At 38.9% G+C, this 14,658-nt stretch overlaps 1 protein-coding gene across 5 annotated transcripts in view; it reads right to left on the reverse strand.

Moving 5' to 3' along the window:
- Positions 1 to 687: 687 nt before the first annotated feature.
- The window catches only part of plp2b (proteolipid protein 2b), a 34,358-nt gene continuing 20,387 nt past the window's right edge, over positions 688 to 14,658 (reverse strand). Inside the window, exons 2-5 of one of the 5 annotated variants that reach the window (XM_087264004.1) lie at positions 12,278 to 12,433; positions 12,093 to 12,191; positions 11,753 to 11,849; positions 688 to 3,580 (exon numbers count right to left, since the gene is read on the reverse strand). In XM_087264004.1, coding sequence (XP_087120130.1) covers positions 3,573 to 3,580; positions 11,753 to 11,849; positions 12,093 to 12,191; positions 12,278 to 12,433 — 360 coding nt within the window. In that variant the 3' untranslated portion in view covers positions 688 to 3,572. 5 annotated transcript variants of the gene reach the window in all.

The raw sequence follows: 14,658 nt of genomic DNA on the forward strand, positions 1-14,658 counted from the left end.
TCCAGCTGCAACCCAGTTGGAAAACATCTATACACTCTCATTCACACACACACACACACTATTCAGTTCAATATAGCGCATGTGTTTGGACTGTGCGGGAAACCAGAGCACCTTGAGGAAACCCACGGTAACACGGGAAAACATGCAAACTCCACACAGAAATGCAAACTGGCCCAGCCAGGAATTGAAGTAGCGACCTTCTTGCTGTGAGGCGACAGTGCTTACCACTGCGCCACCATGTCGCCCGAAGGTTGCTGGTTCGAGTCCTAGCTGGGTCACTTGGCATTTCTGTGTGAAGTTTGCATGTTCTCCCCTTGTTGGCGTGGGTTTCCTCCGGGTGCTCTGTTTCCCCCACAGTCCAAACACGTGCTATAGATCAATTGAATAGGCTAAATTGTTTGTAGTGTATGTGTGTGAATGAGAGTGTATGGGTGTTTCCCAGTGATGGGTTGCAGCTGGAAGGGCATCCGCTTCATGAAACATATACTGGATAAGTTGGCGGTTCATTCCGCTGTGGCGAACCCTGATTAATAAAGGGACAAAGCTAAAAAGAAAATGAACGAATGATTGTCAGCCAAACCATTCATAACACTCCAGCAGGTGGCGCTGCTGCACTTGCTGTCTTAATTTGACACACACACACACACACACACACACACACACACAGAGAGAGAGAGAGAAACAAAGTGAACAAGTAATAACAGCCTTTTATTAAATGTTATCGACACTCCAAATATCAGCAACACCAATTAGACAGAGACATGAATTACTTCTACAAACAAAAATATGCAAAGGTGTTTATCTGAAAATGTGTATTTAAAAGAGCACAAAAACCCTGAGTCAAGTTATTTTTACTGAACTGATGGCATTTCTGACCATCTAACAAATATATAATAACAAATGCTCATTAAAAACAGGCAGTCTTGACGAACTGGAATATACAGTATCATTTATAAATGGTTGCATCAATTTATATGTCATAAATAGTTTCAAACACTCGTATAACCAACAACAGGTCAGATTAGTGTGATTTACCAATGTTTTTGTGACTTTCTGACAATAAAATGACAACTTCTGTAAAAATCAGACGCTTGGTTTCCTTCTGAAAAGGTGTTTGTCAGTCCAAATATTCCAGAACATCTCTTTAAGGCACATTAAAATCCTCTCTGTGGAGTGAACTTGTTTTATTATTATTCCTAGTATTTCCTTGGGAAATCATTGACATTGATCTGTGTTATTTTAGTAAAATAATAAGATGTCTGCTAAATGAATTGGTTTATTATTAAAATAAAATAACAACAATAATAAAACACTTATGGCATCAAGAAAGCAAGCATCCATTGAGGTCACATGTAAAAATGATGGATAAAATTGAACATGTTGTACATATTGTTAGTACAAATTGATGCCATCTTGGAAGAAATGAAAATCACATCACTGAAAAATGCCTTTTTTCTTCCCTGAATGTTTAACCTGTCTCTAATCCTGTCTGAAATCACTAAGTTCATATAGAACTGCTTTGTTTGTCATCAAGAACAATCACTATTAATTAAAATGTAGTAAATTTAGTTACAGGTACGAGCTGAGGGGACATTTTACACCAACACCAACTTAAGCAAACTTATCAGAAAAACAGCACCAGACTGAATTAAATCAAGTTTTTTTTTTTTAACACAAGATAATAATAATAATAATCATAATAATAGTACGACTGTTTAAGATGGAATACAAAATTAAAAAATTACGAGTTACTTTGAAATAGTCCTTCATGTTTTAAAGAGATAGTTCACCCAATAATGAAAACTGACTCAATATTTACTCTCCCTCAAGTTTTTCCAAACCTTTATGAGTTTTTTCTTCTATTAAACACAAAGGTAGATATTTTGAAAAAAGCTGGACACCTGTAACCATTGACTTCCATAGTTTATAAATTAAATACTATGAAAGTCAATGGTTACAGGTTTTCAGCATTCTTCAAAATATCTTCTTTTGTGTTTAATAAAAGAAAAAGATAAAGGCTGTGTGTATGATGACAGAATTGTCATTTTTCTGAAAACAAGTAACCATTGTCTTGCTGAGTAGGTAAATCAAATACTATGAAAGTCAATGGTTACAGTTTTTTTCAGCATTCTAAAAATATCTTTTTTTGAGTTACACAAAAGTAAGACAGTCATAAAGGGTGTGTGAATGATGACAGAGTTGTAATTTTTCTGAAAACCGGTAACCATTGACCTCCATAGTAGAAAAAACAAATACCATGAAAGTCAATGGTTACCGGTTTCCAGAAAAATGACAATTCTGTCATTAACACACCCTTTATGACTGTCTTTTTTCCTTTTATAAAGTAAATTTTTTCCAACATTCTTCAAAATATACTCTTTTGTGTTCAACAAAAGAAAGTCATAAGGGGTGTGTGAATAATGACAGAACTGTCATTTTTTTCTGGAAACCGGTAACCATTGACTTCTAGGTAAATCAAATACTCAAAGTAAAATCAAAGTCAATGGTTACAGGTTTTTCGGCATTCTTCAAAATATCTTCTTTTGCGTTCATCAAAAGTAAGACAGTCATAAAGGGTGTGTGAATGATGACAGAATTGTATTTTTTTTTTTCTGGAAACTGGTAACCATTGACTTCCACAGTAGCAAAAACAAATACTATGGAAGTCAATGGTTACCGGTTTCCAGAAAAATGACAATTCTATGATCATTTACACACTTTTTATGGCTTTCTATTTTATTTTTATGAAGATTCCAACATTCTTCAAAATATCCTCTTTTACATTCAAGAAAAGAGAGAAGGTCATAAAGGATGATGACAGAACATCCACAGATGCCATTTTTTTCTGGAAATCTGAAACCATTGACTTCTAGGTAAATCAAATACTTTGGAAGTCAATGGTTACAGGTTTTTCAGCATTCTTCAAAATACCTTCATTTGCATTCAACAAAAGTAAGACAGTCATAAAGGGTGTGTGAATGATGACAGAGTTGTCAATTTTGGGCGAACTATCCATTTAAGCCCTTTTGTAACCAAACAAGCTGAAGATTTTGTGCTAGAGCAGGACGACAGCAATGACTCTTTGGATGCCAACAGCTCTCTGTTCCTTCGTATATGGCTGTTTCTTCTTCTCATCAGTCTTACAGTTCAGCCCCTTTTGCTTCTTTTGTATGCATGCATCTGTGAGTGTGTGTGTGTGTGTGTGTGTGTGTGTGTGTGTGTGTGTGATCCCTTTTGCATTCCTCCAGTCTTCATCTGTCTTGGTAACTTTGCGATAACTCTCAGGAATTCTCTCCTTTTGCCATTTTTAGACTCGATCTCCATGTCTTGATTGCTGTTAATGTTGTAGTGAGGCAAGCAGTTTTCAAACTCTGTCATCTGTTTAAAATAAAACAAGGGAGAGAAAACAAAAAGGGAGACGCCAAATAAATAACCAGGGAATAGTTAGTCGAGTTAAGCTGTTATGGTTACAGGACATTAAGAGCGGGCATGTTAAACGGCACAGAGAGACCAGTGAAAAAGTGTTTGGCTCAAACACCAAATGTCAGCTGTAAAACTCCGGGAGATGGTCCTCAGCGACCTGTTCAAAGAGAGTCACAACATGTGCTGTTAAAATCAGGAGACACTCCAACAGGTTTAACCCTTGTGTGCTGCTGAGGATGTTTTCATCCACTCTGGGGTGATTTTGAGTCACACCTTTCTCTGTTTCAGCAAATGGAAGGATTTTTGGTGACAAAACTTATGCTTTGATTTGACAAAAATGCTTAGATTTTTTTAAAATTCAACAATACACTCAAATTGGCCACCCTTTCGTTCTGTTCGGGGCTGTTTTTGCCCTATTGACTTCCATTATAATGACATTTTCTGATTGCAATGCCTTGACTCCATAATATTACATATTCTTTATTGTTGGTGGTTTTTCCTGTTGGGAAGAGGTAACATTATTGTCATTTTTAATGTTGATCATCAGTTGTAGAGCAAAAAAAGCTTACTTTATAGCTTTTTTATTTAGTATAGTCAGGGGCGGATTAACCAAAAGGCATTATGGGCACAGGCCCAGGGGCCCATGGGTGCTTGGGGCCCCTGCGAGGGGGGAAAACTGATTTTGTAGTGTCTACTTAGGTAAGTGTAAAAGTGCACCTCATTGGAATGAGCTAGTTGAGTGACTCCCACGCATTTGGTTGACAGAAACAACATAACTAAAGAGAGCGGCAAGCATCAGAGTGAGTGGCGTAGCTCATAATACACATGGCAACATGTTTTGACATGACCGATCATGAACCTGGTCTGAATCCAGCGTCTGATGAAGTCATTCTTATTTTTTCCCACACTACATATCAGATTTTGTCTACTCTTAATCATGTTAAGACAAGTACGAATCATTAGTAAGTGTGTGTGTTATGGAGAACTCAGATTCATAGAACTAAACTGGATTGGAGAGGTGTTATATCCAAATCGTGTGCATTATAAGTTTGTAGAAGTTATACATTAAAAATACTCTTTAATATAAATTTTAGTACTGCTTCAGTAAACCTGAACAAGTGCATCAAAATCCAATAATTTTCACTAGTTGTATTAGTATTTATTTCATCAAAGTGTGCTTTAAATGCTGTAAAAATAAGTGAAATCTTTGTAGACCAGAAATATATGTACTGTATATCATTTATTTAAAAAATGCAGGCAATACATTACAGATTAATTTTATTAAAATATATAATAATAATCTGGGCGAAGCAGTGGCGCAGTATAGTGCTGTTAACTCACAGCAAGAAGGTCGCTGGGTTGATCCTCGGCTCAGTTTCTGTGTGGAGTTTGCATGTTCTCCCTGCGTTCATGTGAGTTTTCTTCTGGGTGCTCCGGTTTCCCCCACAGTCCAAAGTGATGCAGTACTGGTGAATTGGGTAGGCTAAATTGCCCGTATAGTGTATGAGTGTGTGTGAATGAGTGTTTGGGGATGTTTCCCAGAGATGGGTTGTGGCTGGAAGGGCATCCGCTGCGTAAAACATGTGCTGGATAAGTTGGCGGTTCATTCCGCTGTGGCGACCCCAGATTAATAAAGTGACTAAGCCGACAAGAAAATGAATGAATGAATGAATAATATTAATCTTATTTTATAAATTTAACTATAGGGATGCGGCCAGGTAGGGGGCCTACAAGACATTGTGCCCATCGGCCTCTGAATTAATAATCCGGGCCTGAGTATAGTATGTGTGTCTGCATGTGTGTGTGAGACCTTTGTATACTTTCCTTGATATATCTGAGAAATAGGAAACTCTTTATAAAAGCCAGAACCTTTTTTGCACAGGCCTATCTAAAGGGTTAATGGTGCCAACTGATGATCAACAGAAAAACTACAAATTTAACCTCTTCCCAACAAAAAATGTGGTTCTAATGAAAGTCGATGAGGCTAAAACAGCCCCAAACATAAAGAAAAGGTAGTCAGTTTGAACAATACACAAGGTTTAAAGCTATGGTTCATATAAGAAAGGACAATTCTGACATCATTTCCTCACTCTCATGTCATTCCAAACACTCTAGAAATGTGTTTATCTTTTAAACAGCTCCTGATGTCTGTCTCTTCAATGAAGGGCCATTCCACCAATGTTGGAATTTTTTAAAAGGTTCACAGAGAAAAAAAATAGACTTTTATTTCAAACAATTGTGTCTGTATTAAATTCTGTTTACAAAAGTGTTTTATATACACACTCACTGGCTACTTTACTAGTACTGGGTATGGACCCCCTTTTGCCTTCAGAACTGCCTTAATTCTTCGTGGCATAGATTTAACAAGATACTGGAAATATTCCTCAGAGATTTTGCTCCATATTGACATGATAGCATCACACAGTTGCTGCAGATTTGTCGGCTGCACATCCATGATGTAAATCTCTCGTTCCACCACATCCCAAAGGTGCTCTATTGGATTGAGTTCTGGTGACTGTGGAGGCCATTTGAGTAAAGTGAACTCGTTGTCATGTTTAGGAAACCAGTCTGAGATGATTGATGCTTTATGACATGGTGGTTTATCCTGCTGGAAGTAGCCATCAGAAGATGGGTACGCTGTGGTCATAAAGGGATGGACATGGTCAGCAACAATACTCAGGTAGGCTGTGGCGTTGACACGATGCTCAATTGGTACTAATGGGCCCAAAGTGTGCCAAGATCCCCCACTCCATTACACCACCACCACCAGCCTGAACCGTTGATAAAAGGCAGGATGGTTCCGTGCTTTTTTTATGTTTCCAAATGCTGCAGTAGAAATCGAGACTCATTAGACCAGGCAACATTTTTCTAATCTTCTATTGTATAGTTTTGGGGTGTGGTCTTCTGCTGCTGTAGCCCATTTGCCTCAAGGTTGGACGTGTTGTGCACTCAGAGTTGCTCTTCTGCATACCTCGGCTGTAACGAGTGGTTATTTGAGTTACTGTTGCCTTTCTATCAGCTGGAACCAGTCTGGCCATTCTCCTCTGACCTCTGGCATTAACCAGACATGTGCGTCCACAGATCTGCCACTCACTGGATATTTCCTCTTTTTCAGACCATTCTCTGATGGTTGTGCGTGAAAATCCCAGTAGATCAGCAGTTTCTGAAATACTCAGACCAGCCCATCTGACGCCAACAACCATGCCACGTTCAAAGTCACTTAAATCATATTTCTTCCCCATTCTGATGCTCAGTTCGAACTGCAGCAGATCGTCTTGACCATGTCTACATGTCTAAATGCATTGAGTTGCTGTGATTGGCTGATTAGAAATTTGTGTTAACAAGCAGTTTGACAGGTGTACCTACTAAAGTGGCCAGTGAGTGTACATAAAAAGGTATCAAAGGGACATTATTTAAGATATTTTAGCAATTGCTTCTCACCTTGTTAAACACTAAAGAAGACATTTTGAAGAAAGCTAGAAACCTGTGACCATTGACTTCCATAGTAATTGTTTGTTCCTATGAAAGTGAATGGTCACAGGTTTTCAGCTTTCTTCAAAACATCTTTAGTGTTCAACAGAGGAAATAAACCATTTTATACGGTTTCTTTTACAGCATCGATGAAGCAATGTCATTAAAATACATTCAGTTAAATAAACTTTGGGGCGAGGCAGTGGCGCAGTAGGTAGTGCTGTCGCCTCACAGTAAGAAGGTCGCTGGTTCGAACCTTGGCTCAGTTGGCGTTTCTGTGTGGAGTTTGCATGTTCTCCCTGCCTTCACGTGGGTTTCCTCCAAGTGAAATGGGTAGGCTAAATTGTCCGTAGTGTATGAGTGTGTGTGAATATGTGTGTGGATGTTTCCCAGAGATGGGTTGCAGCTAGAAGGGCATCCGCTGCGTAAAAAAAGTTGCTGGATAAGTTGACGATTCATTCCGCTGTGGCGACCCCTGATTAATAAAGGGACTAAGCTGACAAGACAGAAGCAATTCATTTAGTTGCTCAAGCGTAAAACGAGACAAAAAGCCGTTTGCTCGCACGCGCCTGTCAGAATCGGCAGGCTAGCGCAGAAGCTTTATTGAATATACAGGGGTAAAATAAATGCTCATATTATAAAGACATGGTGGAAAAAATGTAATTTAATGCAGTGGTACTTGTACAATCTGAGACCCACTTTATATCAGATATCACTCAGCCAGTGGAGATCGCTCATTTTTAAAGGAAACAGACCTTAAACGTGCTGATTTTGCATTGGCATACAGTTGACCAGAAACGATTAACCCAGGTTACTATTCAATCATAACCTAGTGTTAAAAAAGCTATCATAATACACAACCATTTCCCAATACAGCGCAGCCCTAAATGACATAATTCATCCACACAGAAATCACTTTTGGCCCGTTTCCACTGAGTGGTACGGTACGAGTCGGTACGATTTTATGCCCGTTTCTACTGTCAAAAGGTACCAAAAAATCAAACCGTACCGTAACGCTTTTTGGGTAACCTTTTTGAAACGTGAGAGTGAAGCATGAAAAAACAAAGGAGAAGCCCGAAAAAACAAGAAAGTGATTCTTTCAGCAACCTAAAACATGAACAAACTGCCGTGTTTACTTATTATCATCGCCTTTTATTATTTAACAAGATGTTAACGTTACATGTGCTGGTGAAGAACAAAGATGAGAGGTTTGTACCGACTGTATATGTATCGTATCGTATCGTATATGAAACATATGTTTTGGGTATTTTTTCTATTTTTGTAATTGGTAACATTTCAGAGACTGTAAGTTGTTAGTAAATGTTTTGTTTATTTCATATTATATATATAATCCCAGAAGTTACAGTAGGCTATTTCGCATTATTATTGGTCTGCAGCTATAATCTATAAATCCTATTAATAGAAAGGTCAGTAATTAATAGTTATTTATACGTAAATATTTATTTGTAAGACTTGAGATACCACAAATACTTTGATGTCTTTTACAATTCAAATATTTGCTGGAATCAAGGAGGCTATCGGCTCCACTACCCAGAAGGTGGGAATGCTGAAAAACCAGCTGCTCTCCCTTCCTTCATTAACATTTGAAGAATCCCTGCAACCCCTTTGTTCACCCGCCCTCTCTACATACTGTACGCACACAGAATGGTCAAAGTCTGAATGTTCTAAATCAACCCAAGTGACTTTATCTATCATGTTTGATATTAATTGAAATGTTTCAGTGCGACTGGTACAATGCTCTCATTCCCTCAGAAATAGACATAATCAAAACAATAGATATATTACTTCAGGTATCTGTTGAACCACTGTGAAGCGTGTGCCTTTCTGATAGGCAGAAACTTTTCCACTATATGCAAATTCCTCTTGTTATTCGACACACCCTTTTCCTCGAGGGCATTCTTGGATATACGACTTAAGGGGAAGTTTCTAAATGTTTGGCGCGATCCCATAATCAGATCAGCACATAGCGTGAAGCTCTAACGCTCCATGTTATGTATATTTTGAAGTCAGGTATGCATCTTTTAATCTTGGATTTATCTTACTAATTTGATGTCTTGTATTGATCGTTTATGAATTGACTAAATGAAATGGCATAATACACATTAACCTGATTATTAAATTATGTTTTGAATTATTCAAACAGAGTTCGTGTTAATATCTCTAGTAGATTACGTTAAGTCCATAACACCACAAGCCACTGTGCAGGTTAGTAATGGACTAAAACACGGTAGACGGAGCAGCGTGGCACGCTATACGATGTTCTTAGAGCTCAGACTAACACATTGGCATTAATTCATGTATACTTTGACTGTAAAAGGCTATCTAAGGGGACAGACCTTCATCTCTAAACTTATAATTGAGTAGATAGCAGATCTATGGGGACCACACAAACAATGTTCTAAACTGAGTTAGTAGGGTTCTGCCTTTTTATCATAGCACTTAATCGCCTCTGTTTAATGACCACAACTGACCTGCATGTGTTTAAGAGATTGTATACTCGGCAGTGATGGGAAGTTCAGATCATTTTACTGACTCGGATCTTTGAGTCTCGTTCATCAAGATGAACGAATCTTTTTTCGAGTCATTTTGTTCATTTGGTTCAATTTGCCAAAATAGTATTAAAATGTTACGAAATGCTTCCAAACACATCTACAACTAGCCCAAAAGGTTGATCACACAACAAAATAAGTCATGAATACAATACTAAAAGAAGGAGAAAATAATAATTCAATGTTTACCTGCTCTTTTGTCTATGAAGGTATTGTTGTCTCTTTGCTCAGCTCACCTCTTCATGTCTTCAAATGTCAGTGGTTCATTCACAATACACTGACAGTCGCATGTAATCTTAACCAATGTACACAGTCTGAGTTGGAGGCATGATAATTAGTTCACCTTTCAAGTCTACTGGTTCTTGAGTCGTTCGTTCATCACGTGACAGAATGACTCAAACCCGAGGACTCGAGAGATGAATGGTTCAATTCTTTTTCTGGCTCTAAATGCATATGATTGGCCCGTGATGAACGAATGACTCAAACCCGATAGAGGACTCGAGAGATGAACGGATCAATTCTTTTTACGGCTCTAAACGCATATGATTGGCCTCTGCCTTTCCGCGATTAATGACTCAAAAGACTTGAATGAACGATACCACCTGCACAAACGTGCGCACGCACAGATAAACAAATCACTCCCTGAGACGACTCGTAGTTCCCGAGTCATACTGAAGATTTGTTCAAAATGAACGAATCATTCATGAACGACCCATCCCTAATACTCGGCCGGTACAAGACTCAGGATGTTCTAGGAATCCGAATGAACGAGAATAATAAAAAATAACGAATCGAAGAGAATATTCAATCATAATCTAAAGTAATATTAAAAGAAACAAAATAATCTTATCAATGTTTTATAAATGGAGTCAGATAAAACGAGGATAAATATATTAATATTCTAAACCACCTCATACTAAAATTCAGATATGAGTTCAGTTTAAAGTTAAGCAACATTGTGCACTGGAAAGACCGAACAGTAGACCAGTAGACACCGTCATTGGACTAACTGGCTGGACCTTACAATGTATATAAAGCATAAGTCTCAAACTTGATTCCTGGAGGGCCGCAGCTCTGCAGTTTTGTTCCAGCTCTTATCAAACACAGCTGATCAAACTAATCAAGGTGTTCTACTAGAGACTATTGAGCAGGTGTGAGTTGGAGGTGGTTAATACTAAACTGTGCAGAGCTGCGGCCCTCCAGGAATTCAGTTTGAGACCATTGATATAAAGCATTTGTTTAGTAAGAAGTGCTTCTTGTACGATATGTGAGCTTCAAGAAAGAATGACGTAAACACCACGCCTACCAAAAGGGTACTATTCAACACAGGCTCATTCTGAAAACATAGTCCTGTGGATGTTTCTGGAGACCGTGAATTATGTAGCCGTAGTTATGTATGGCTGCATTTAATTTTTTTTAAGCGAACACTGCAGGGTGGTGTGACGCCATTCCTTTTCGCGCTTACCGGCTGACCGCTTACCTCCATGTGGAGGGCTTTCCCGCCGCAACCTGTTTGTCCAGTTAGCTCGTCGTGTATGTAGGCGGACTTGAGACGCAGAGAGCAGTTGACGACGTTGAACGGGTTCGAGTCCGGGGAAAGAGTGGTTCCAGAAAATAAGTAAGACAAAAACAGAATCCAAAAAATAGTGAACAACAGGGTGAGAATGTGGTAAAATCCGAAAACATGGTAAAAATGAGGGATTTTCTTTTTCTGGACGGCTTTTATAAACCGTCAGTTGGGTTTAGGGAAGTGGGAGGGCGGGTCAATCGGTAGAACTGGTTGGGTTTAGGGAAGGAGGAGGGTGGGTCAGCCGATTGGCCGGTCGTCCAGTTAATCATTCAGTCATTCAGTCGGTCAGCAGCGACCTCTAGTGGGTTTACGCAAGAACAGCGCAGATGCGAATGGCACTCGCTAGGCACATTTGAGATACGAAAAAGCGCACACAGCGGCCTCTCGTGGATTCGTGAAAACAAAAAAATGCAAAATTACGTACCTCCCGGAACATATTTCACGGTTTCCAGGAATGTCCACGGGACTACGTTTTCAGAATGAGTCTGGGTTGGTACCATTGGTACCATTTGGCAGTGGAGACACACGCCTGATAAAGGTGACCCGTACCGAACCGTACCGCACTGTACCACTCAGTGGAAATGAGACATAAGCAAACGCATATCTGCAGCAGATCAACACATCACGGTTTGACGTGTTAAGAATAATGCAGTGACATTGCAAAGTGATCAAAGTGTTCAGTGAATGTTTTAATAAATGAATGCGAGTGTTCAGGTACCTGTGGGTGCAGCTGCGTGCTGTCTGCTGCTCTTGATTTCCAAGTAGAGCGTGTAGGAATCATACGCAAACAAGATCCCAGCCAGCAGACCAAACACCTGCGAGAGGGTAAGCATTATTAAAAACAAGGTCACACAGACTTTAACATACAGAGCACAGCTATGACAGCAGGAGCAACTTCATTCACATGTGGAGTAGTAAACTAAAACTGTATAAAAGGTTTAAATCTTTAAGTAAAGTTCTTCATTGAGATCTTTAACACCCTCATCATTTAAATCATCATCATTTTTCCTGTGTGCTGCAGTATGTTTTGATGCTGAATGTTGGATGTCTTGTCTTACCCCACCAGCGATGCGAGCCCCATCTCCAGTTCCACCGATCACACAGATCAGAGAGGTGATTATATAAAGGGCTGCACCAATTACAGCACGGAACAGATCCTGAAGAAGCAAACAAAGAGAATCTGAGCAGATCTCAAATATGTAGGACTCACCACCATGATGCTAGTGTGTGTGCATTTACTTACGCTCCAGAGCCAGTTCACCACCAGGAACTGTTTGTCCAGCTCCAGCATATAGACAACGAAGAAGATGATGGCAAAGACCATCTCGCAGATGGCGACCGCTGTATACCCTCCGTACATCGATGCGGCATAACAGATCAGGATGATGAAACTGAGGAGCTACAGACAAACAGAAAACAAGCATTTACATCAGTATGGATGTGAACATTTTGATCAGCAAGTCAAAAATTTGATGGTTAGCATTAGCTGTTAGCCTCTGCTGCATTTACATCATTGTGCAGGCCTAAGGCTTGTTTCTTTATTGCAGTGTTGTCATTGAGACTGTAATGAAACAAACATTGGCATACAGATCAGTTTTTTATGTATTGTGTATGCCACAATAATCAATATATCGACTTATCGTGCAATACTTGGAGATGATCTCAATCATTTTGTTGCCATTGCAATACAGTGCATCTGGAAAGTATTGATAGCGCTTCACTTTTTCCACATTTGTTTATATTACAGCCTTATTCCAAAATAGATTAAGTTAATTTATTTCCTCAACATTCTACACACAATCCCCCATAATGACAATGTGAAAAAAGAGTTTGTGAAATTGTTGCAAATTTATTAAAAATAAAAAACCTCAAAAATCACAACAAAAAAATTCTAAATACTCTGTTGATGCACCTTTGGCAGTAATTACAAACTCAAGTCTTGTTGAATATGATGTCACAAGCTTGGCACACCTGTCTTTGGGAATTTCTGCCCATTCCTCTCTGTAGTACCTCTCAACCTCTATCAGGTTGGATGGGAAGTGACGGTGTACTGCCATTTTCAGATCTCTCCAGAGATGTTTAATAGGATTTAGGTCTGGGCTCTGGCTGGGCCACTCAAGGACATTCACTGAGTTGTTGTGAAGCCACTCCATTAATATTTTGGCGGTGTGCTTTGGGTCATTGCCCTGATGAAAGATGAACCGTCGCCCCAGTCTGAGGTCAAGAGCACTCTGAAGCAGGTTTTCATTCAGGATGTCTCTGTACATTGCTGCATTCATCTTTCCCTCTATCCTGACTAGTCTTTCAGTTCCTGCTGCTGAAAAACATCTCGACAGTATGATGCTGCCACCACCATGCTTCACTGTAGGGATGGTATTAGCCTTTTTCATATTTAGTTTTGTAAGAAATTTAGTTTTTTATGGTCTGAGAGTCCTTCAGATGCCTTTTGGCAAATTCCTGGCGGGGAGTGGCTTCTGTCTGGCCACTCTACACTCTCAGAAAAAAAGGTACACGGTGGTACAAATAACGTTCCTTGAGGGCCAGTTTTGTACCCGTGTAAAAGTTGTACCTTATATGGTACAGAAAAGGCCTCTTATGATACTGTTCTGTACCTTTTATAGTACAATTGAAATGAAGGTACATAATTGTTCTCATAAAAAGGTACACTCTCAGAAATAAAGGTACAGGAGCTGTCACTGGGGCAGTACCTTTTCAAACGGTACATATTTGTACCTGAAGGGTCCATAATGGTACTTCAGAGGTACTAATATGCACCTTTTAGGTACCACTGTAGACTCTTTGAGTACAAATATGTATCTTTTGAAAGGTACTGCCCCGGTGACAGCTCCTGTACCTTTATTTCTGAGAATGTACATAAGTGTTGGACAACTCCTTCTTTGTTACAATATCTATGAAAATAAATATTACTGGAGAGGCAAAGTGATTTATGAATAATGTCCATATCAAAACAAGAATCATCATTTAAAAGCATATGTTTAAATAAACTCATAAACAATAATTATTAAGTTCTATAATGCAATAATACAAAACAACTGGTAAAACATTTGTATCTTTGATGAAAGTATAATATCTGCAGGTTTTAAAAATGGTACACATCATGTTCTTAAAGGTACAAACTGCAATGGTACAAATTTTGTCTTGAGGTACAATTCTGTCCCATAAAAAGGTACTGCCCCAGAGACAAGGGTTTGTACCTTCTTTGGTACAACATTGTACCACTTTTTCTGAGAGTGTACCATACAGGCCTAATTGGTGAATTGCTGCACAGATAGTTGTCCTTCTGTAAGGTTCAATTACCTGTAAAATAATGGTTTAGAATCTAGACTGCAGAAAATTACCTGTAAGATAATGTTTATTTTTTTACAGTGTACTTTATATAGAGGGCAGAGTGTTGCTAAAGAACTACTGAGAGATTTCAGCTGCTGTCTGGGCTTTCACTGCCTTTCTGCACCTCCCTTCCTTCATGTGTTCAATACTTTTTCTCTGCATCATTTCATTTATTATGAATTTTTAAACTAATTAGTTTTGTTTTCTTTACATAAATGGATTTCTTTGGCTAATATCAACATCTTATCTGAGCAAAATGGTGACGTGTTCAATACT

The sequence above is a fragment of the Danio rerio genome, chromosome 8 (assembly GCF_052040795.2).
Source record: "Danio rerio strain M-AB ecotype USA chromosome 8, GRCz13ab, whole genome shotgun sequence".
Lineage (NCBI taxonomy): Eukaryota > Metazoa > Chordata > Actinopteri > Cypriniformes > Danionidae > Danio > Danio rerio.